The sequence below is a fragment of the Lampetra fluviatilis genome, chromosome 19 (assembly GCF_964198595.1).
Source record: "Lampetra fluviatilis chromosome 19, kcLamFluv1.1, whole genome shotgun sequence".
In the NCBI taxonomy this organism is placed as follows: domain Eukaryota; kingdom Metazoa; phylum Chordata; class Hyperoartia; order Petromyzontiformes; family Petromyzontidae; genus Lampetra; species Lampetra fluviatilis.
This window is the reverse complement of record NC_136293.1, coordinates 3,478,787-3,501,353: the sequence shown is the minus strand read 5'-3', so window position 1 is coordinate 3,501,353 and position 22,567 is coordinate 3,478,787. Positions and strand designations below refer to the sequence as shown.

Sequence of the window (22,567 nt, the reverse complement as noted above, 5' to 3'; positions counted from 1 at the left end):
TCACCCATTTACACTGCTGGATGGACAGAGGTCGGTGCATGTCAGAAACTTGCACCTGCAGCTACAGGAGATGCATATTGAAGTGGCCACCTTTGGATCGTAGGTCCAATGTGCGAACCGTGAGACCACGGTGCAATCTCTCACATGCACGAACAATACACACTGTTTATCTATATGATCTGTGAAAAAAGCAGGGGATTCTATTGAGTGCCTATGAAGGGCAGAGAGGCACATGTAAGGGGCACAATGGGGCCCAGAGAAGACCCGAACCACGTCCCTCTTGTGTATGCGAACATCAATGTAATGCGAGTTGCTAACTACCATTCCACTTCACACTACCACAATAGACAAATGTCATCCTTTTTAGCCGACATGGGCCACTCGCTTGGGTGTGGGCCACTAGCAAGTTAACACCTCCCAAGGTTGAATGGTGCTTGAGGCAATGATGAAGACGGAGCCACACACAGCCAGTGAGTCAATTATTGTTTCCATAATGCATTCAGATGACCCACGAGCCACCTGAAAGTGTTAACCGGACTATATAGCCATTGCAACAACAAAATTAAACACACGTGCAATCTGCAATCTACAAATGGGACAGACAGCTCAACTGATTATCAGCTCTGATCCCCAATATTCTTAAGATAAGGTTATCACTGCATCCACCCCCCCTCGTAAGACTATAATGCGCAAAGTGCTTCCTTGCCAGTGTCTGCCAAATAGGGGCTCTATAAACACACAGAAGCCAGGGAATGCTTCATTATACACGTCCTTGTTTCCGAGAGGTCAAACAGACTAAAAAAATAAACACAGATGCAGGCGGCCCATTAGCAACACGATACAACTGCAATGTGTCACACACGCACAGAGAGGATAAAGATCCCCCATTTAGCCACGTAAGCTGTTTAAACAGCGAGCGCTTACGAAAGCCAGAACAGGCACAAGAGGGAACGGGATGGCCACAGCACCATGGCCTGCAGTTTACGCCTCTCCAGTGTGAACGCTCACACACTGCATGCAGTACTCATTTAAGGCTGAGTTGACCTAGGAAGTCATAGGACTATATTCAGATACTGCATTCCACTAATGTGCATGTACGGATGTCTATATGTTGAACTTCTTTCGCACTGTACATAGTCAACCGTGCAAATCGTAGGTGCAGGTACTATTCAGAGGTGCAGAATATTGAAACCTATAAACATATACCACTGTCCACACATTGGGTGTACACACTCAAATACATACTTGAGAAAATAGCAGGATACCTATTTCATCTTCAATAGACCGACTTTTGTGGAAGTCCTGTGAATCGGTGTATTTTAAAGCTCAAGTATCTTAAAGGCCTTTCACATGGAAATACATATATGTATATATATGTATAAATGTAACTGTGCCAAAATGATCAAAACCCAGCCAGGTGGTAGAATATTTACAGTATTTGAATCTTAACTCTACATTTGCAAGTTCAAATAAAACAACATGGAAGATGTCGATAATTTTTGTGTGTGTGTGCATGTGCAATCGTTGGTGACCAGGCAGTGACCATCAACTCACTGCGCTCGACAACTCAGTTGATGTGTGCAAATGGAACACCCGGGGTGCCAACTCGTGCGCACAATTTAGCGGTACCATCTCAATGTCCGCCCCCGAGCCAGGGGTCACCTCTCCTTCCCCCATCTCACCCCTGCACGTTGTCGGCAGGGCACATGCCGAACTGCTGCGTGCCGGCCTCCACCACCCGCCGCACCATGAGGCGGTAGCGCGGCTCAAAGATGTGCAGGGGGCACGGCACGGTGGGGAATGCCATGGTGCACACGAAGATCGGCACGTCCTTGTTGAGGCTGCAACCCGCAAAGGGTGGGGGGGACACGCACGCACGCGGTTACACACGAGCACACGGCGCAAGAGTTGCGGGCCACCTGTGTCTGCGCGATGCTTTCTGCAATTTCAATCATTCAATGTTTATTGTATGTGCCAATATCGCCCTCAATAAAAAGTGGGCATCCCGATGCACATTAGTGGAACGGGAACTGTACAGGGGCATAATTGGACTTAAACTATGATTGGTCTAAAATAATCTGCTGGAGCAAGACTTACGCCATAAGAGGGAATGTATCATTTAACGTTAATCTGTGTTTGCAATTTTTTTTTACTTCTTGGGTGAAATTGTATTTTTTTCTCCGATTTCTATTTGCTTCATTGCTGTACTTTTTGTTTCGTCTTGCGTTTGTCATTTTGGTAACTCGAGTCCCTCTTGCAAACGAGACTCATCCTGGTCTCCTGAGTTCTCACCTGGCTAATCAAATAAACTTGACTCTTCTTGTGCAACGACGATTGCTACTGTTCCCGTAAACTATGCTCGACGATTCCTCCACCCACACCGTGGACTTGGTCTAGCAGCCTGACTGTAGGTCATGACACTTCTCCTTCTGCTCGTTTCCTCACAATACGCCACTTTGGAATTTCCACCAAAACTTAATTTTCCCAACTTCGTATATCGCCTTGCTCAATTTAAAAAAGATAAGATCGAACATCTGTTACATTTTCAATCGTGCCGTTTGTTGCTGGATGCCCTGATGTTTTGGACCTTTGGGGCTGTGCAAAGCAACAATGATATATATTTTTTAAACCCAGCAAGATGTTTGCAAAAGCCAGGCAAATTTTCATGTATTTATCCAGTAAGGTTCGTTGGGCTCATTCAATGTTACACAGAAAAAAAAAATCTTGAGAACAGCGTTTTTGTTTAGTTTGTTGTCCTTCCGTCGCCACCTCCAATTAACACAATTGGCTACGTACGATGCGAAAGAATCTCAACATACATACATCAATGTTATTCACAATCATAAACATCATGCCAAGGAGGTTTTATGTTTTTTTAAATACTAAAACATGAAGTTGGCCTATCGGGTATTCATTTCGTGTCAAATAGTTACTACTAATAACTGTAGGTGCCCTTTTTTAAATTGGAAAATGTGATTCCAAATCCATAGGTGCTGTATTTGCCACACGAGAGCTATCCTACTCGACTGCCTCGTATTTTTCAACTTATGCAAAAGCAAACTATCATTCCTTGGTCCCTGACAGCGCATCTCTTATCCTATGCACGTTGTAGTTTCGAGTGTGTCAATGCTGTGTGTATTGTACAGACAGCCGCGGGGGCAGGCTTTTCACTCTTAACGTAAAAATGAACCAAATGAAAGTCACTGCTGGCACGAGGGCGTTGTGAACCGCCAGAGCCAGCTGTGTGCCAATGGTGCTCCTCTTGCTGCTGCCGCTCCTCCTGCTCTAGCTGCTGCTGCTCCTGCTGCTGCTTCAGCTCCTGCTGCTGCTTCAGCTCCTGCTGCTGCTGGACAGCGATTGCGCGTGTGGGGTTTTGGGTCTTACTTGGCGAGCTCAGCGAGCTCCTGCTCGTGTGTGCTCTTGCGCTCGGCCAGTTCGTTAGGGAGGCAGGTAGAGATGATGTCCTCGAGCAGCACAGTCTGGGGGAATGTCCGCTGTGCCAGGTACTGCGGCGCACACGCACCATGCCCGCCACCCATGCTCTTGTTTAGTCTCAAACCAATTTTTTTTTTCAACTGTGCAACAGGGTCACGCCGGAGCTGTGTCTGGCCTGCACAGCGTGGCTCAAGCGATGCCAGGTGGGTTTTTCCACTGCAGAACCTGAGCCACATTTGATGACGTCACATGCAATGAACGAGTCGAGGCGCGCCTACGACGAAAATTATTAACCTCGCCCCTGGACCTGCTTCGGCCAGACTCAGATGTCTTGCGAGGCCAGTTTCATGCTTTGGCTCTGCCTCGCCTCGACAAATAGCCAGTGGAAAACCACCTGCACCTGGAGGGCACCTCCCTGGTGTGGCTTTGATGTGCCAGTGGAAGAGGGCTGTTACAGCCCACAGGGTGAAAAATGCTGAGAGAGAGCACTTTTTTTAAGGCTGACGTGGCGCACGAAGCCGTCTTGTGACCAGCACCACACCTGGCCGCATCCGTCTCTCTCGGGTTCATGTTACACGCTGCACCAGGTCACTTGTTAAAGGCTGAGTTGACCTACACGATGTCACTATTTTGTGTACGACTGTAAATTTAACCCAGGTCACTGAGTCAGTAGACGACAGTTGATTATCCCTCTGGGGTAGATAAAATGAGTATCACTCTATGGAAAGGCAACAGTGGTAATTCTACCCAAAACTATTTCCTGCAATGGCAGTGTGGAAATTACACTCCTGGTTTAAGTCATTGACTTTTCACGAAACGGGAACCAATTTTCTTCACCCCAGAGTCGTGATGAGTAGAGCTGACCCCCCCCCCCCCACCTGGGGCAATGATTTGGAAATCTGTGAAAAAGAGCTTTATAGCTCATCGAATTCCTCCATTATAAATATTCTGATTTGAATTCAGTGCCTTCTGATTTCCCGACTGCGAGTCGGGCGGAGTCACCTCACCTCAGCCAGTGTCTGCTTGCAGAGGGGGCACTTGGGGGTGTGGTCAAGGCAACGTTCCAGGCATTTCCGACAGAAGCTGTGTCCACACGGGGTCGTCACCGGCTCGTAGAAGAGGCTGCAGTGGGAAGAGGAGGTGGGGGTGGGGAGGTAGGGGGGATCCGACACATAGACGAGCAAACTCAAAGGACGGTCATTTACGACGCACCATGATCCACTCCAAGGCACTACTCACTGGTGGAATCTTCTCCCATGTTTAATAGATGGGGATTTCATATTTCAATATACCCCTTTTTTCTACAACCAACTTACCCAGAATACCTTCCTCGGTATGCACAACTTTGTTAACCATGGATTCTTTCCACTTTCATAAAAATATATAATTAAGACTATATACATGTGGTACATAATAGACTATTCAATCAACCAACCATTAATCCTGGGTGAATAAAATTACTACCACTTTGTGATAATTCAGCAAAAGTGATCATTCTATGGAAAGCCTGGCCTTTGCCATGGGAAAATGGAATTCCACTACCGGCTCAAGATCTGCGAACAGTGTAGCTCCATTTCTCGAAAATGCCGAGGAGAGATGCTTCACCCGGTTTTGTTTAACTATTAAAATAAAGCTCTAGCATAAAAAATAAGGGCAAGTCACAATTGTTATGCATTGATGTGGGTTTTGAGGAGTGACGCTATCATGGTAAGCCATTAAGCGGTGTTACCTAAGCGGTCCGAATGCTCAGAGTCCTAGAAAATAGTTGCGTAATGCGGACACAGGTTGTGGGCTTAAGTAAAAGGGCACAGCACCGTCTGGCGATCAGATGAGACCGATCACCATGATTAGACAACCGCACAACCTTTGGATCAGCTGTGCATAATTCGATTCTGGAGGATTAATTCAGCCTGTCTTTGAACAATGTACAATATCGCCAAGTGATCTAGATTAGACGACAGCATCAAGAATAATGTTCACATTTAATTTTCAATGCAGTTCACATTAAATCAAAAGCATTGGGTGGTGCTTATCATCCATCGGCAGGCTTCAGCCAGTGGTGGAAACTCCACATTCTTCGAATAGGGCACAGTCTCTGCACAGGACAACCACGGTTGGTGTCCTACAAAGTAGTCCTCATTTTACCAAAAGTTGAGTTTAATTTAAACTCGCATCCTTCCATTTTTTAGTCAAGCACTCATCGATTCCTCCACCCATGCACCACGGTGGCGAGATGTTACCTTGCCTGGTATGCAGGAGGTCGTGGGTTCGATCACGACCGTGATGCCTGTATATTTGGAGTTTGCGTGTTCTCCCCGTGGTCGTGTGGATTTTTATTCGAGTCCTCCGGTTTTCCCTCCACATTTAGAAACAGGCATTTAGAGTATTTGGCTGCTTTAAATTTCCACATGATAAGCCACTTCATTGAACTATCATGTGTGGCCAGATTGCTTCTGAAAAAGAGCTACATAGCTCAATGGGCCTTACCTGGTAAAATATTTTTTTTTTTAATGTGTTTAGCTTATAGTTTAAATACCCTACCAGACTGACTGTTTTATCTCACCCACACTGCGTTCAACCACCAGATCACAACACTTCTCTTTCCGCGTCTTCCCTGGGCTCAGTGCAAGACGATAATTCAACAGCACCAGCAGGAGGACACCTGGTACTTCATGCCCTGTCCAGCATGTGACCCCGAGTGTGTCTGTGGCCATGAGTCCCAGACACATCGAAATAAACCTTCCCACTGAGATCTGGTGTGAGAGGCACTTCGTTTCTCCACGTAGCATATCGGGAAGCAATTGAGGGGATCGCCATCCTAGACATCACATTCTAAACTTTTCCTGTCATACGCAAAAAGACGATGCCACGCTAAGGAGAAATTCTATGGAGAGCTCCCACAAAGAACATTAACTTACTGCAATGACAAGTAGCCTGTTTTTCCAGGCTTGAATGCGTTCTTTTAAGACACGCGGAACCAAAAACCACGGGGAGTGAAATCCAGGATGGCTCTTGCCGATTAAGCACCTGCATAAAATACTGACCAAGACTGCAAGCTGCAAGGCACCATCAGGACCGGAGCACCAGCCTCCCATGGCTGGTGCTGACAGAGAATTGGGGAAAAAAATGCAAAAACGAGGATAATCTCCTGGCTTTTTCTCGATGAGCCACGAGGAACTTTGTAGCAAATAAGCCCTTTTTTTCATTGTACCAGGGGTAAAAGAAAGGCTATGGAAAATTCATCCAATAAAATTTCACGTTCACTCGCGGTGAATGTGTGCACGTGTGTGTAGCCCTTTTGTAAATCCACTGCTGGACAATGGCCTCCCCAAGGCATGCGGGCCATGGGAATTCTTTTTACCATACTTCACCATGCTGGTCAGTGCTGGTTGTAGGTACTACTGGAGCAAGTATACCACAACAATAGATTTTGCTGCACAAACACAGCCAGCAGCAGCCTCTGAGGCCTGTTCTATGCATGGTGGTTACCCATCCAAGCACTTTCCAGTCTAAAAAACTGCTCAGGTTAAGATGTGATCAGGTTGGGCATATTCTGGGTGCTTTGGTGATGAATTAACTAACTATTTTAGAGATTAACATTTTTTTAATTTTACAATGTAAGGCTCACTTAGCTATATAGCTCTTTTTCAGAAGAGACTTGGGAAAAAATGATAGCTCAATGAAGTGGCTTATCACGTGGAAATTTACAAAAGCCAAATAATGTGTTTATATATAAATAAGTTACATGACTGATGGAGATGACATGTCTGTGGAATTGAATAAAAACGAGAGGGTGAATAATATAATTTTGAGCATGAGGAACAGAGCTGGAAAATCATGCAAGAAGTTTTTACATCATGACAACTGTTGACACTTTAGTTAAAACTCCTGATTCACAGTCATAAGGTTGCGAGTTAATATCCTGGGTAGGGGTCAACTCAGCCCTTCATCCCTGTAAGGTCAACAAAATGAGTATAATTTTTGAGTATCAAATGAGTATAATTTTGTGAAACATCAACCGCGGTTGTTCTCTCTCGTGAAAGACCCCTGCCACAGAAATGTGGAATTTAAGCCAGTGACTCACGGCCATCGACAGAGATGAATGCCACGCCACACTTTTCAGAGGAGAGGAAACATTTTGACTTTGTGTCCGGAAGCTCCCACGTTCATTCTCATATGTCCTGCGTACGTATATCTCATGGGGTTGAGTGGCAACCCCAACTGGGATTGAACTTGCAGCCTAACAATGTTGAGCGGACTGCTCTCATCACAGCTAGATAGAGGGGAAACAGGAAGGCAGTAAAAAAAAAGGTAGTCTCCATATATATAAAAGGCAAAGTTGTGAATATGTGTCTCTGTTCAAAATGTTTAGCGTACTTCCCGACATGCAACAAACTTGAAATTTGCCATGTGGGTACTTTCCAGACTGTACACCATGCAAAAATTATAAAAATACACTTTTTTTTTGGGGGGGGGGGAGCTCAATAATGCATATATGTTTTGCACGGCAAGTGAGCTGTGACGTCAAATCTGTCACGTGACCCGCGCATGTGGAAGCGTAACGCATTGTAGTTTAGTGGTTAGCGCGCTGCGCTACAAACCCGGCGACCCGAGTTCGATTCCTGCTCACGGCCACCACCGGTGACGATTATTTCAACTGCTCCTGGGCCTCCCCTAGGTCGATTCAGCCTCAAACGAGTAACTGCTGTGGTGTGTGAACATCGGTACTGGGGAGACAAAGGCGGCCGCGCGTGGTGGATCCAAGTCCCGGGCGAAGCCGGGTAGTACAGCTAGTTTAAAATGAACCAGTGTTCAGACTGTCACTGCATCTGGCACAACTGTGGTGCCCTCGTTCTAATTCATCACAGGAGTGTTGTACGAAATGAATTGCGTAAGAAGCCCATTTGTCTTGTATTTCCTGGCGCGACAGCTGCATCGCAGCAGTGCGGAGAGGGATTAGTGGAAGTGAACACAATATCTCCACAAGATGCAGTCTTAATTAGCTTGAGACTACCTCCTGTAAGGTTATCGTCCTCTCATGCTGTCGAAGTAAATTGCTCAAGTTTATGAATTGCGGAATTACCACATGACAAAAATCAGCTACATATTTCTGAGATATAATGAGAATTAGTTCAAAGAAAAAACCCACATCAGTCAAAGAATCAAGTTGAATTTTCTCCTGCCAAAAACATTGATTGGTGCTCAGGGTCATTGGTGAACCCGAGCCAGTGAATACAATTTTCCATCCCTATGGCAAATAATGTAGCACAGTCCCCGCTGACTTTTCACATAATGGGATTCATTCTATCAGCACAAAATCGGGTAAGAGCTGAGTCAACCCCCAACTGAAATCTCTCAATCTTCCAATTCTGGGTCAAGAGATCTGCCACAGCATTACCCAGTGGTCATTTCATTTTCTTGCGAGGACCTCTATGCATTACGCTGAAAATAAATTACATTCCAGGATTAATGGGGATGACCGTGCCTACAGCAGAACCTTACACTGAATCATTCAGCTCAAAGCCAACTCTATAGATGTGGTGACCCATATCTGTGATGGTCGGTCTCTTCTGCATTCGAGTGTATTTGGAGGCAGGGCTGTCGGGATCGTTGATCTATTGGCTGCTACATTTCCATGCATTTCCATGTGATAAGCCACCTTATTGAGCTATCATTTGTGGCCAGGCTGCTTATGAAAAATAACGAAGACATAGTTTAGTTTATAAATTGCTTAATTTTAAATAATGTTTTAGTAATTTACGTAGCTTTGCTATACTTTGCACTTTTATCGTTGTTTTGTATTGTTTGTTGTTGAAACTTTCTGACCTGCGACCACTGGACATCTGTGAAAAAGAGCTTCATAGCTCATCGGATTTCTCCAGGATATTCTGATTCTATTTCATGAGTGAGACTCCCACTGGTTGCACGACGCTCTGGTTCAGAGTTATCGGCTCACCATTGCAATGTTGCCATATATTTAAATTCGGTCAATTTCATAACAATTACTATTTAGTACATTTGGTATTCACACCATTCGTATAGCTTAGGGCTATCACAAAGGTGCTGCTGTGTTTCATAGACATCATCTGCAGTCGTTCAGCAATTTAGCCGAGAATAGATTCCAGATCAATAAACTGAGTACCGCTTTGTGGAACATTAACAGTCGCTTTTCTATGGAGAAACTGGTTCCACAGGTAGAAATTCCACGTGAAAATGTAGAATTCCACATGAGAATGTGGGATTTCTACGAGACAATGTGGAATTTCTGTCATCCATAGATATTTTCAGCTGGGAGACCTTTTCACGTTTTCTGATAGAAACGGTCAGATTCCGCAACCTGAATGAAATTATTTTGCGATCTTTCTTTCCCATTTCAGGCTAGACACCTAGAAACTGACTTACACATGCATACACGTAGATTAATTTACCTTTCATTAATTTACAAATTGCTGAGTGATAAAGGAACCCAAGAACTCAACTGAAAGGCTGTATTGGTTTGTGCTAATGAAGAGGCAATCAATTAAAGTAGACGTACCTCACCGAAAAAGAGAGCAGTATGAATCAAAGAATAATTAGAGTCCAGATTAATTTGTTTCCTGAAATACTGTTTTTGTTTTTCATAATAAACAATACACCAGCACATTTAACACCGTGATTTACATACTCTACGCATGAGAGCACAGACGCCCAACACTTAGAAACACAAGCATTTGATCTCAATGGTCTTTTCCTGCAATTTAAACATTGGCACGGAAGTAACGTTGCACTACACACACCATGGATTGTATTAGCCACCAAAAGGAACCATTGCAAACAATAACAAACCTCATCCAGGAGAAATAAAATGAATGGAAATATCATGAGCCTCTTTCATTTAATCCCCGCTTTCCTACAAACTGAACCTTGTTGAGATAATTAAATCAGTTAACAAGGATAAGTAAGAGAGGGCCGCATGGCGAGCAGCGCATTAAGTGTGGTCGTAATCCAGCAGATCGACCCTGTGCTTAAACAGTCCACTCGGAACCCATTAAGAAATACGTTATTCAACAGACTGATGATTCACCCATCTGTTCATTTCGTGTAATCGCCCTTGCTGTCACATTCATGTCTTGGCAGAAACCAAATTCATCTTCTTGGTTCTTTCGGTAAAGTCACGTAGAAGGGAAGTAATAAAATAATAAAAATAAAACAAAATAATTCTCACGACGTTTTGGCCACAATGCAAGCAGCCGTCCTCAGGTAAAAATCAGGTCTGTCGGGGAGACAGCGTCTGAATGAAACAGCACACGAGCTTGGAGCATATATATATAAGCTGGGTTGGGAGGGGGGGAAAGGGTGCTTCGACAAAATAATTTGCATATCAAGAGGAATTTAGTATATTTATGGGAAATGCAGGAATGTGATTAGTACTACATATGCCCGTGCATTATGCAGGATTAGCAGCATCAAAGGGAGGGGATATGGGAAATGCAGGTATGTGAATAGTACTAATTATGCCCGTGCATTATGCAGGATTAGCCGCATCAAAGGGAGGGGTAGCATTAATAAAGGGAAGGAGTGTTAATAGTATGTAGCTGCAGTAACTAAAACCAACACGTAAACAACTAAAGTATAAACTACATAGTATCATCAGTATACTAACTATACTCTACAATAAGCTGAGTTACTAACAGTAAGTAATACATTACAATTCTACGTCGTAAAAATTATATAATATGCTTCCATCTAAACTTTATTCTCTTACATTACACGAGTCTACACCGTACTATATACTGCCATAGACAAACCCAACATTAAATTATATACTGTATTGCTATAATAATATAACACTATGTATTATTCTACCCACCCTAATGTATATCACACTGGTATATATTCACTATACAATTACGATACTATATATTACTTTGAACATTGTATTAAGCATATGAATGTTATACTATTTGTTATTATACACTGTACCATTGACCGTCGTGTCAATGGGTGAGTAGTGATGGGAAACTTGCAGCGGAGCAAAGAATCCATTCCCTGCGGAGAATACAATGCCAGTGAGTGGAACGCAGTCTGAAAGTCACCGTAAACGTGAACACAATCAGTTAAGATCCGAAATGGTTTATTACGTCCTTCCAATGATTGCTAAGCCAGAATCCATCTTCTCGGTTGAAATTGTCTCTGTGTTTGTATATGTGGATCGCCTCATGAACGAATCTCTCATGGTATCCAGATGGCTTGCAGAGAACCTCTGTCTTGGAGAAGTCAATGTCATGTGAGCCCACTGAATTGTAACAGTGATCTGCCACGGCTGAGGTGTTTGTCCTACCGTGTTTCAAGTCTGCTTTATGTTCACGGATGCGGTCCGAGACATGTCGTTTGGTTTCTCCAATGTAACTGCTACCACAGAGGCAACTTAGTTTGTAGACGCCAGGGTACTGTATGTCTGGAACCACATCTTTTACAGACGGGACCAGATCACGGATTTTATGTACTGTGTTGAATCGGACCTGGATCTTGTGTTTAATCAGGATTTTGGAGATTTTTTTTGTGACCCCAGCAAGGTGATGGTCTTGAAAGGCTCCTCAACAGGATCCTTCTTGATGGTTGGAGTGATGGCCTTGCGGATTGTGTAGTTGGAGTAAACATTAGCCTTAAGAGCTTGGCGTACGTGTTTGAGTTCACTGACAATGTGTTCCTGGTCGGAATTGCATTGGGCTCTATGGTATAGAGTCTTGATGAGGGAATTCTTCTGGGATGGATGGTGGTGGGAATCCGGTTTCAGGTAAGCATCCGTATGGGTGGCTTTCCTGTAGACAGAGTGGCTCATTGAACCATCAGGTCTCCTTTTAATTAGGACATCCAAAAAGGGTAGCTTGCCATCTTTTTCGACTTCCATGGTGAATCTGATGGCTGGATGTATGGAATTGATGTGGTCGAGAAATTGGTCTAGAGCAGGCCAGCCATGTGGCCAGATGACAAAAGTGTCATCTACGTACCTCTTCCACAAGGTCGGGCGTAGAGTGGCAGTCTGGATGGTCTCAAATTTCTCCATGAAGACGTTGGCTACAACCGGAGATAGGGGGGAGCCCATTGGGGTGCCCTCAGTTTGCCTGTAGAAAGTTCCATTCCAGGTGAAGTATGTATTGGTTAAGCAGTGTCTCACCAGGGGGGGTACCCCAGCATTCAGTCCTTGATGAAACAAGTCTTCAATGATTGTGATGGTGTCAGGTACAGGAACCTTGGTGAACAAGGAAACCACATCAAAACTGAAGTTTTTTGTTGTAAAATAAAATCCGTACAAAAGTTTGACAACTTTACCATTTTGAGCTCAACACTGCTGGAAGCTGTCTTTCCCAAAGATGAACGAATGAATGAGGCTCTCAGTCATTGCTTTCCGAAGAGAACTTTAACTCGGAAGTCCCATACACACAGACCCTTGTGTCACCTTTGTAACAGGTTCCCATTCACCTTTTGCCAGAGGACTCAGGCTCTGTCCTTGTGCAAATATGTTTATAATGTAGCTCGATGGCTCCAAGTTAATTCTGCTCTGTTGCACGAGCCAGGCTGGGAGTCCCTATGCTTAAAATGATGCAAGGACAATGCTCAACGACCCAACTAATGTTATGAAGCACAAGCGGGACAAAGCGTAACATAAAACCTGTGTGGTGGGCTGATGTTTATTGTACGTGTGGACTGTATATATGTAATGCGGGTGTAAACGACCTCCTGGAAGTGACGTCGTGGGGGGAGGAGTTACGTCACGTGGGGGAGAGGGTAGAGGTCTATAAGGGGGGTAACCGGAAGCAGTGGGGAGTGATCGGAGACTGGGAAAGTGTGAGGCCACGCAGGGCGAAGGGTGAGAGAGAGAGTGGCGAGATCGCCACACACCCGGGCCACGAGGATCGGCACCGTCGGCCAACGGTGACCGACCCCCGGGCAGCAGGAGCAGCGAGGAGGCTGCAGAGAGCAGCGGGTCTGCAAGGGAGGAGTTGGGCAGCAGGGGTCTGCGCGACGAGACAGCAGCGGGTCTGCTAGGAGGGAGTTGGGCTACGCGAGCGACAGCAGCCTGGGGCTGCAGAGCAGAGAGTATATAGGGGAGTGCCGTGAGGGAAAAGAGATCGAACCCAAATAAAGGACACAGGACAGAGAGAAGCGTCCGAGTCTTTTATTACACTGGTGTCAAAAGTGTAACGGCATGGCTAAACAACTGAGAAAAAATAATATTCCGTCTCCGGCATCGGCTTCATCTTCCGACGACGATGACCTTCCTCCTGCGGTGGACCCGACTCCGGCAGAGGAGGAGATCCATGCTGGGACGAGTGCGGGTCCGGGGGTCCAAGATGTCGCCGCGTCGGCGGACCAGTCTGCACCAAAGGACGCGGATTTAAGATGGAGTCAGATGGCGGAGCAACTTGAAACTCTCAAGAACGTACTTGCACAGTTGTGTGAGCTCGTTACGCCGAGAGCGGCGTCGGTAGGAGATGTTGGTGGTCCGCAGGAGCCCGGGTTGTCTTCGATGTCGACGCCATCAGCCACGCGGCACGAAGACGCCATCTTGGGCGTGGCGCACGACGAAAGGCGGGAAGCCGCCATTTTGGGCCCTCCGCGACGGAAGGCCGCCATCTTGTCGACACCACGCTGCGACGCCATGTTGAACATGCCACCGGATGAGTCAGCGGCTGGAGGGAGCGCGCCAAGGAGTCGCAGTCGTCACCTAACGACTGTCAAGGAATTCTCCATCGGGGGCGATTGGAGTGCGTTCGCCTGCAGATTTTTGGCAGCGGTATGCTCGGCGAGGTGGACTGACGCCGAGGCATTAGAAGTTCTTCTGACTCTCCTTGATGACGAGTCCGTTAGATTCTTTCGCTCTATAAAAGCCGCGAAGAAGAAAACATTGCGTGGTGTGTTCAACGAAATGGCAGACGCTTACGAGCCGCCGGATGATGCTCATCGCCGGTTTGTGCAATGACAACGCGCACCCGAGGAGTCTCCGGTGGCGTATAGGGGCGCGGTACTGGAGCTGGCAATGGCCGCATACCCGGAGATGGAGCCTGACTTGTTGGAACCTCTCATCCTGGGGAAGATGCTGGAGTTGTCCCGGGATCTCGGCATTCCCATGCCGGTGTGCGGTCACGAGAAGCTCACATCCCGGGCTGCGGCTAAGTGTCTGGACGCCCAGTTCAACCTGCGCCAGTGGAAGCAAGTTACGGCGTGGACGGGGGGGCCCATCGTCGAAGGGGGAGCCGTGGGTTGGGACCCCAAGAAGGCAGTTCATGTGCCGGACGACAGGACCCCACAGGAGCTGTCGGCTGCCGCTGCTTCGTGGCCGGGACCGCGGGCTGCGCCGCCGACACGGCCGCGTCGGGACGGGGCGCCCGCAGCAAGGCGCAACAACATCGACTGTTTCCGCTGCGGGCGTAAGGGCCATTATGCCAGGGACTGCTGGGCCCGCGTCCCGGGTCCGCCCCAGCAGGAGGCCTCGACAGCGGCCGCTCCAAGAAAGGATTCGCCAGCACAGACGAGCCGGCCGTGACGCGGCAGGGGAAAGAAGACTCAGCTCGGGGTGCGCCTACCACGGCTGCAGAACCTTTGAGGCCCGCAGCCCTTCCAACCCCGCCGCGGACACGATTGCGGGACGCCTCTGATGCTGCGCCTTCGAGAATAGGGGACCGGGACGTTGCCAGGCCTCCAATAGCGACAGACGAACTTCAGCCTGTAGCTCTTAAAACCCTGCCACGTTCCCACTTGGCGGGAGGGCCACCGACCGTCCGGGACGGCCCGGCGACCCGCACCCGCTCGAAATCCTCACATTTCGTTAATTATTGTGTTGTGTTCTTGTTCTTTCGGTATATTATGGTGTGTTTTGTGTCCTTTTTCGTATTCGGTCGTGTTCGCTCGCATTGCTTATTGGAGTTGTGTTCAGCCGAGGTCGGCTGGATTTTCTCTACGGGGGAGGGTGGTGTAATGCGGGCGTAAACGACCTCCCGGAAGTGACGTCGTGGGGGGAAGCAGTGGGGAGTGATCGGAGACTGGGAAAGTGTGAGGCCACGCAGGGCGAAGGGTGAGAGAGAGAGTGGCGAGATCGCCACACACCCGGGCCACGAGGATCGGCACCGTCGGCCAACGGTGACCGACCCCCGGGCAGCAGGAGCAGCGAGGAGGCTGCAGAGAGCAGCGGGTCTGCAAGGGAGGAGTTGGGCAGCAGGGGTCTGCGCGACGAGACAGCAGCGGATCTGCTAGGAGGGAGTTGGGCTACGTGAGCGACAGCAGCCTGGGGCTGCAGAGCAGAGAGTACATAGGGGAGTGCTGTGAGGGAAAAGAGATCGAACCCAAATAAAGGACACAGGACAGAGAGAAGCGTCCGAGTCTTTTATTACATATACAGTGAGGGAAAAACGTATTTGATCCCCTGCTGATTTTATACGTTTGCCCACTGACAAATAAATGATCAGTCTATAATTTTATTGGTAGGTTTATTTGAACAGTGAGAGACAGAATAACAACAAAATCAAGAAAAAACGCACGTCAAAAATGTTATTAATTGATTTGCATTTTAATGAGGGAAATAACTATTTGACCACTCTGCAAAACATGACTTAGTACTTGATGGCAAAACCCTTGTTGGCAATCAGAGGTCAGACGTTTCTTGTAGTTGGCCACCAGATTTGCACACATCTCAGGAGGGATTTTGTCCCACTCCTCTTTGCAGATCTTCTCCAAGTCATTAAGGTTTCGAGGCTGACGTTTGGCAACTCGAACCTTCAGCTCCCTCCCCAGATTTTCTATGGGATTAAGGTCTGGAGACTGGCTAGGCCACTCCAGGACCTTAATGTGCTTCTTCTTGAGCCACTCCTTTGTTGCCTTGGCCGTGTGTTGTGGGTCATTGTCATGCTGGAATACCCATCCACGACCCATTTTCAATGCCCTGGCTGAGGGAAGGAGGTTCTCACCCAAGATTTGACGGTACATGGCCCCGTCCATCGTCCTTTGATGCGGTGAAGTTGTCCTGTCCCCTTAGCAGAAAAACACCCCCAAAGCATAATGTTTCCACCTCCATGTTTGACGGTGGGGATGGTGTTCTTAGGGTCTTAGGCAGCATTCCTCCTCCTCCAAACACGGCGAGTTGAGTTGATGCCAAAGGGCTCCATTTTGGCCTCATCTGACCACAACACTTTCACCCAGTTGTCCTCTGAATCATTCAGATGTTCATTGGCAAATTTCAGACGGGCATGTATATGTGCTTTCTTGAGCAGGGGGACCTTGCGGGCGCTGCAGGATTTCAGTCCTTCTCGACGTAGTGTGTTACCAACTGTTTTCTTGGTGACTATGGTCCCAGCTGCCTTGAGATCATTGACAAGATCCTCCCGTGTAGTTCTGGGCGGATTCCTCACCATTCTCATGATCATTGCAACTCCACGAGGTGAGATCTTGCATGGAGCCCCAGGCCGAGGGAGATTGACAGTTCTTTTGTGTTTCTTCCATTTGCGAATAATCGCACCAACTGTTATCACCTTGATAATTGGTTTTTTACCCTTCTATCTGGCAACAAAACTGACACCTTTTTTTGTTGCCAGATAGAAGGGTAAAAAACCAATTATCATATTTTTACTGGCAAATGAGGTTCCCATAGTGTTATCACCTTCTCACCAAGCTGCTTGGCGATGGTCTTGTAGCCCATTGCAGCCTTGTGTAGGTCTACAATCTTGTCCCTGACATCCTTGGAGAGCTCTTTGGTCTTGGCCATGGTGGAGAGTTTGGAATCTGATTGATTGATTGCTTCTGTGAACAGGTGTCTTTTATACAGGTAACAAGCTGAGATTAGGAGCACTCCCTTTAAGAGTGTGCTCGTATTCTCAGCTCGTTACCTGTATAAAAGATACCTGGGAGCCAGAAATCTTTCTGATCGAGAGGGGGTCAAATACTTATTTCCCTCATTAAAATGCAAATAAATTTATAACATTTTTGACATGCGTTTTTCTGGATTTTTTTCCTGTTATTCTGTCTCTCACTGTTCAAATAAACCTACCATTAAAATTATAGACTGATCATTTCTTTGTCATTGGACAAACGTACAAAATCAGCAGGGGATCAAATACTTTTTTCCCTCACTGTATGTATGTTTAACTTCTTTCGCACCGTACGTAGCCAAACGTGGTATAAAAAATTGGGGGGGGGGGTGCGGACTAAAGATCTCGTCCAACTGTGTACGCACCGTAGAGCGCAGAGTGGCAGCCACAGGGGGGACACTCTTGATAGGAAGACCACAGCGGAGATGCAGTGATCAAATCAGCCCATATGCAGGAGGAGGAGGTGAAGACAAGATTGTGGCACAGCAAAACTATAAGCGGTGTTAATGACTTGGGGAGGCGTTTATCCAGCAGTGGATAGGTGACAACGACGATGATGAGGATGCAAATTTTGGGTCCATTGTGTCCACAACAATTGCATATGGGTTAATCTGGCTCCGAGAGTTTGGCAGCCTCAGGTGAATGCCACTTTGTTCAGCTATCATTTGTGGCCAGGTCACTTTTGAAAAAGAAGCTAATAAGCTCAAAGGACTTTATCTGGAAAAATACGAATTTTTTTTTTATATATTTTTTAAGCGATATGTTTACCTTTCCTATACTTTGCACTCCTGTCGTGTTTTCCTATTGTTTGTTGTCGTAACTGACCCGCCCCAACTGGACATCTGTGAAAAGAGCGATGGGCTCACCGCATGCAGAGGGAGCACTCCAGGTCAGAGGCATCGATAAGGTTGGCTTGCACCATCCACCTCCTGCCCGTGCTGACCCCCTGCTGCAGGTCGGCTCCCGGTTCACCACCTATGACGCAGAGACGGTCCATCAGAAGGGCGCACACACCCCCTCCCCTCTGCACACAGGCGCAGATCCACGCGGCAGGCGAGAAGACGGCAGCACGGCACACGCCCCACCAATCTCCCCCCCCCCCCGCGTCTTTGTCTCGCCATCTGGAAACGTGTCCCCGAGCTCCACCGCAAAAAGCCAATGTCACGCATTGGCGCGTGTCCAATTTTGAACTACAAGAGGTGTCACTGTCTCCGCCATCGTCGGTGGGGCAAATCACCCACGTAAAAGTGCATTTTGGACGTTTAAGATGTGATTCTGGCCCTGCATGTCATTTCCCCTGCACATTCATTACGGTCTGAGCCAAGTCAATTCTCGTAGCATAGTACTTTCTACATTTTATTTATGCTAGTTCCGACGTTTGCCATTTATATAATAATTTAGAAAACACACCTATTTAATAACGTAACTAAGATAGCTATCTTAATTTTGGAGCTTTCATGACTGCAGGAATTATTCTTTGGTTCTTTCGGTAAAGTCACGTATAAAAAAATTAAAGAATAGCATATTATGCCATTATTTAATTTATTATTTTATAAATTAAATAATAGCATATTATGCTATTATTTAATTTATTATTTTATCTTTATACGTGACTTTAACGAAAGAACCAAAGAATAAGATAGCTATGTATCACAGACTTATTAAACAACTTTAAAGGGTCACCACTTCCCTGGGGTACCGCTAAAGCCTCATTATAATTAACTCTACGAATGCGTACCAGTCTCTAAAAGTCTTAACACTGCCACTGGCAAATACAGAGAAGTTATTCATAAAAGGCATTAGTTCTTAAAAAAACTGACAACACATGCAAGCGACACAGTGAATGTGTTTGGACAATGGAAGAGCACTTATTGGGATCGTTTATTGTGCCTTCACTCGCTCAGAGCTGTGCTTGCTCCTTGATTTTCAGAGTGATGTTAATGTCAGGGACTGGACCAGTCCCCTGATTTATTTATATTACATATGACCTTGTGGGTCTTCCAACAAGCACACGGCGACAGACAGGTGCACAAACATGCTCCGCTCTTGTTTGGCCACATTCACTCAGCAAAGCATTATTCAAGTGCAAACTCCAAAGCAAGGTCATCCCATTCTTCATTTGCACTGCCTCATGACAGAAATATTTTGATAGACTAAGGCTTTGCACAATGGCTGAGAACAAAGGCCATAAACGAATCTCAACCCCATATATTGATGGTGATTATAAGATAGTTACAGGTGTTAATGGAGATGAAAATGATGGAGGTTATTGCAGTGGTGCTTGTGTTTGCATTTATTTTTGGTGGTAATGATCATGATGATGTTGACCAGATTATAACGATGGCGACAACGTTGCATGCGATGATGAGGATTCTAAGACGAGGATAACCGTGAAAGTAGCGCGACTTAAGCAGACGATAACAACAACGACGATGATGGCGGCGAGAGCAGCGAGGCCGCTCACCTTCCGTCTTGAGCCGTTTGGTGATCTCGTCTTTCGCATCGCCGAGTTTCCGTTTGAACACGACACGGGCGGTCGACTTGGCCGCCCTCTCCCGCTCTGCTGGCGCCGCTTTGCCGTGCGCTGCGTTGACAGCTGCCACAGGGGCCTGGGCTGGGCCCTCACTGCACAGGGACCCTGCTCGGGCACTGCACCCAGCTCCCTCCTCCTGCTCAGTCCAACTCTCCCCATCTTGCTCAGAACAGATATTCTTTGGAGGGAGACACAACCCAAACAAAAAAAACTGATTTTATTTTGTACGTTCATAGCTGGCATGTGCATCCGACGACAACAGCCTGGGAGCTTGCTCAACAAACCACCGTGACTTTCTGACACGCTGCTATCATGACCTCTGGTGATGTCCCGGCCAAGCTAGAGTCCTTGAACTTCCACCGCAAAGTGGAGATGTGTGGCTTCAGCTATGTCGTGATGCAGAGGACACAGAGGGAGTTGTGTCACTTAACTCTTATAAAAGCTTGGCTTGTTAGAGGAAATCTGAACGTCATCCAATGGACAGAAGGTGAGATTTGAGGGGTGATATATTTAAATTCACAGAAGCAGATTTCAATTATGGCACTGACATGAATTTATACTTTTGTAGAAGAGTAGTGTGATGACGTCATATCATGGGCGCTGTAAGGTGTGATGGCGTCATGTCATGAGCGCTGTAAGGAGACACCTTCGAGAAGAGGGGCGGGTCCGAGTAAAGGGGAGGAGCCGCCCAAAGGGTACTTAAGGGGGACCCCATGACGAAGGCGGGGTTCATTGTGGGAGCCCGGAGTGTGGATCGGCTGAAGGAGGTCTCTCCCGCTCGTGACCGGATGGTGTTGGCTGAACCCCCGTCCGGGATCGACGAGTGGGAGAGCCGAAGAGATAGTCGAGAGTAGGGCTCGAAGAAGACTGTGAGAATCGGCTGAGAGTGAGTGGGGTTCTTTTCTCCTCGGCCAGGCGGTGTTGGATGAACCCCCGTCTAGGCCCGAGTGAGAGAGCCCAAGGCATAGCCGAGGTTAGGACAAGTAGAGCTTGTGGGTCCATGGGAAAGACCGAGTATAGAGAACACCTACCCCTGGTGTAAGCCAAGTGTTTAAACCGTGTTAATAAACGGCGAAAGCCCTTACAAGACGTTCTGTCTCCGCGTGGTTCTACGACGCAACGCTTTGACAGTAAAATATAAATGCCATACACTGGCTTTTCATTCAAATCTTTGTTTTAACACCACTGGTCCCTTACAACTGATATTTAAACAAATCCACAGCTTCAAGCTTGTACCAAGCCAGTGGCACCGCAGCAATGTTCGACTTTTATTTAAACACTGAATGAGAGACTCATCTGAACAGTTTTTTTACATCCGTGCATAAAGTTTAGTCATAAGGTGAATTGTGATATCGATAATACACAGCAAGCTACATTCCACTAAATTTAGACGAAAAAGAAATGGTTGATTACAAGTTAAAAAGTGTGGAAAGTTTCTGAATAATAACTTGTTTGCACTGACGCTTTAAAACTCATGTACCAAGATATTACAGTCACTAATCAACACTATCCAAATATTCCCACATCCTCAACCATAGCACCAGATCATGGACCGTGGAATCAAAATTTCATGATAAACATGCCAAACCAATGGTGAGATGTTACCTCCATCGCCTGGTATGCAGGAGGTTGTGGGTTCAATTCCGACCCTGATACCTAAATATTTGGAGTTTGCATGTTCTCTCTCTCCCCATGGGCGTGTGGATTTTTCTCCGGGTACTCGGGTTTTTCCCTCCAGATTTACAGTGAACATGAGTTTAGAGTATTTGGCTCAGTGGGCTTTACGTGGAAAAATGAAAAGTTTAGTTTTAGATCGAGAGGTGTGGTGATGGTATCATCCACATGACCAAGTGTGCAAGTACATAGTTCATCTTCATGACTCCATAGAGTGAAGCCAAGATCTTTTACGGTCGCTGTGCCCGGGTGACATGTGAGACTTTGGACTTTGAATACTTGGCTGCTTAAAGTTAACGCGTGATAAGCCACTTCGTTGAGCTTTCATTTGTGGCCAGGTCGCTTCTAAAAAGGAGCTATAAGTGGGCCTTACCTGGCAAAATTAAATTAAAATGTATTGTTTAAATAGTTTGCATTTATAATACAGAAACAAACACCCTAATACCAACAAGCGGTTCTCCTGTGGAATGGTGGGCGGTTTAGAACAGGGAGTGGTGGTATCAGGTAGGGAACCCAGTTCTAGTGTTCGTACCAGTTCCAATGCTCGTGTTCATTTTCCCCAGCGAGATCACTGCCACTCGCACGAATCAATACAATATAAATCCTCGCCAGATTTTACAATGTACAAGATGGTCCTCCATCCGTTCGTTGAGATCTGGGGGGTTCGTATTGTGTTAAAATAATGGTACATTAGCGATGATCTACGCAGGGAAATTCCACTTTCAATGAGTCCTACTTTGTGGTCACTCGACAGAAGTTTCTAAAAGAGACAGGCCCTTGACATGAGAATGTGTAATTTCCAATGACAGCCCAAAACTGCCAACAGATGGAAGCAATGGCCCAATATATGTTTGCGCAGGGAGACACTGGTGGTTGTCCTATGGCCTCTGCCATATAAATATAGACATGACATCACTGGTTCAGGGTCATCAATAGAGATGAGCAATCAGGCAATTTGACTTGGTTTATGACAATAATAAAACTCGACGTGATGAGCACTCGCTTTCAACTGCTTTCTATCTGTTTATATGATTGCTGTATATCTGTTTTTTGTTTTTACAAACAATAAAGCTCAACAGCCACG

The 22,567-nt window shown here is 46.4% G+C and overlaps 1 protein-coding gene across 1 annotated transcript in view; it reads right to left on the bottom strand.

The window, feature by feature from the left end:
- The window catches only part of LOC144937496 (LON peptidase N-terminal domain and RING finger protein 3-like), an 86,135-nt gene that overhangs the window by 3,867 nt on the left and 59,701 nt on the right, over window positions 1-22,567 (bottom strand). The window contains exons 5-9 of the mRNA XM_078864743.1: window positions 19,741-19,987; window positions 18,143-18,251; window positions 4,443-4,557; window positions 3,385-3,506; window positions 1,683-1,841 (exon numbers count right to left, since the gene is read on the bottom strand). Coding sequence (XP_078720869.1) covers window positions 1,683-1,841; window positions 3,385-3,506; window positions 4,443-4,557; window positions 18,143-18,251; window positions 19,741-19,987 — 752 coding nt within the window. The remainder of the gene's footprint in view (window positions 1-1,682; window positions 1,842-3,384; window positions 3,507-4,442; window positions 4,558-18,142; window positions 18,252-19,740; window positions 19,988-22,567) is intronic.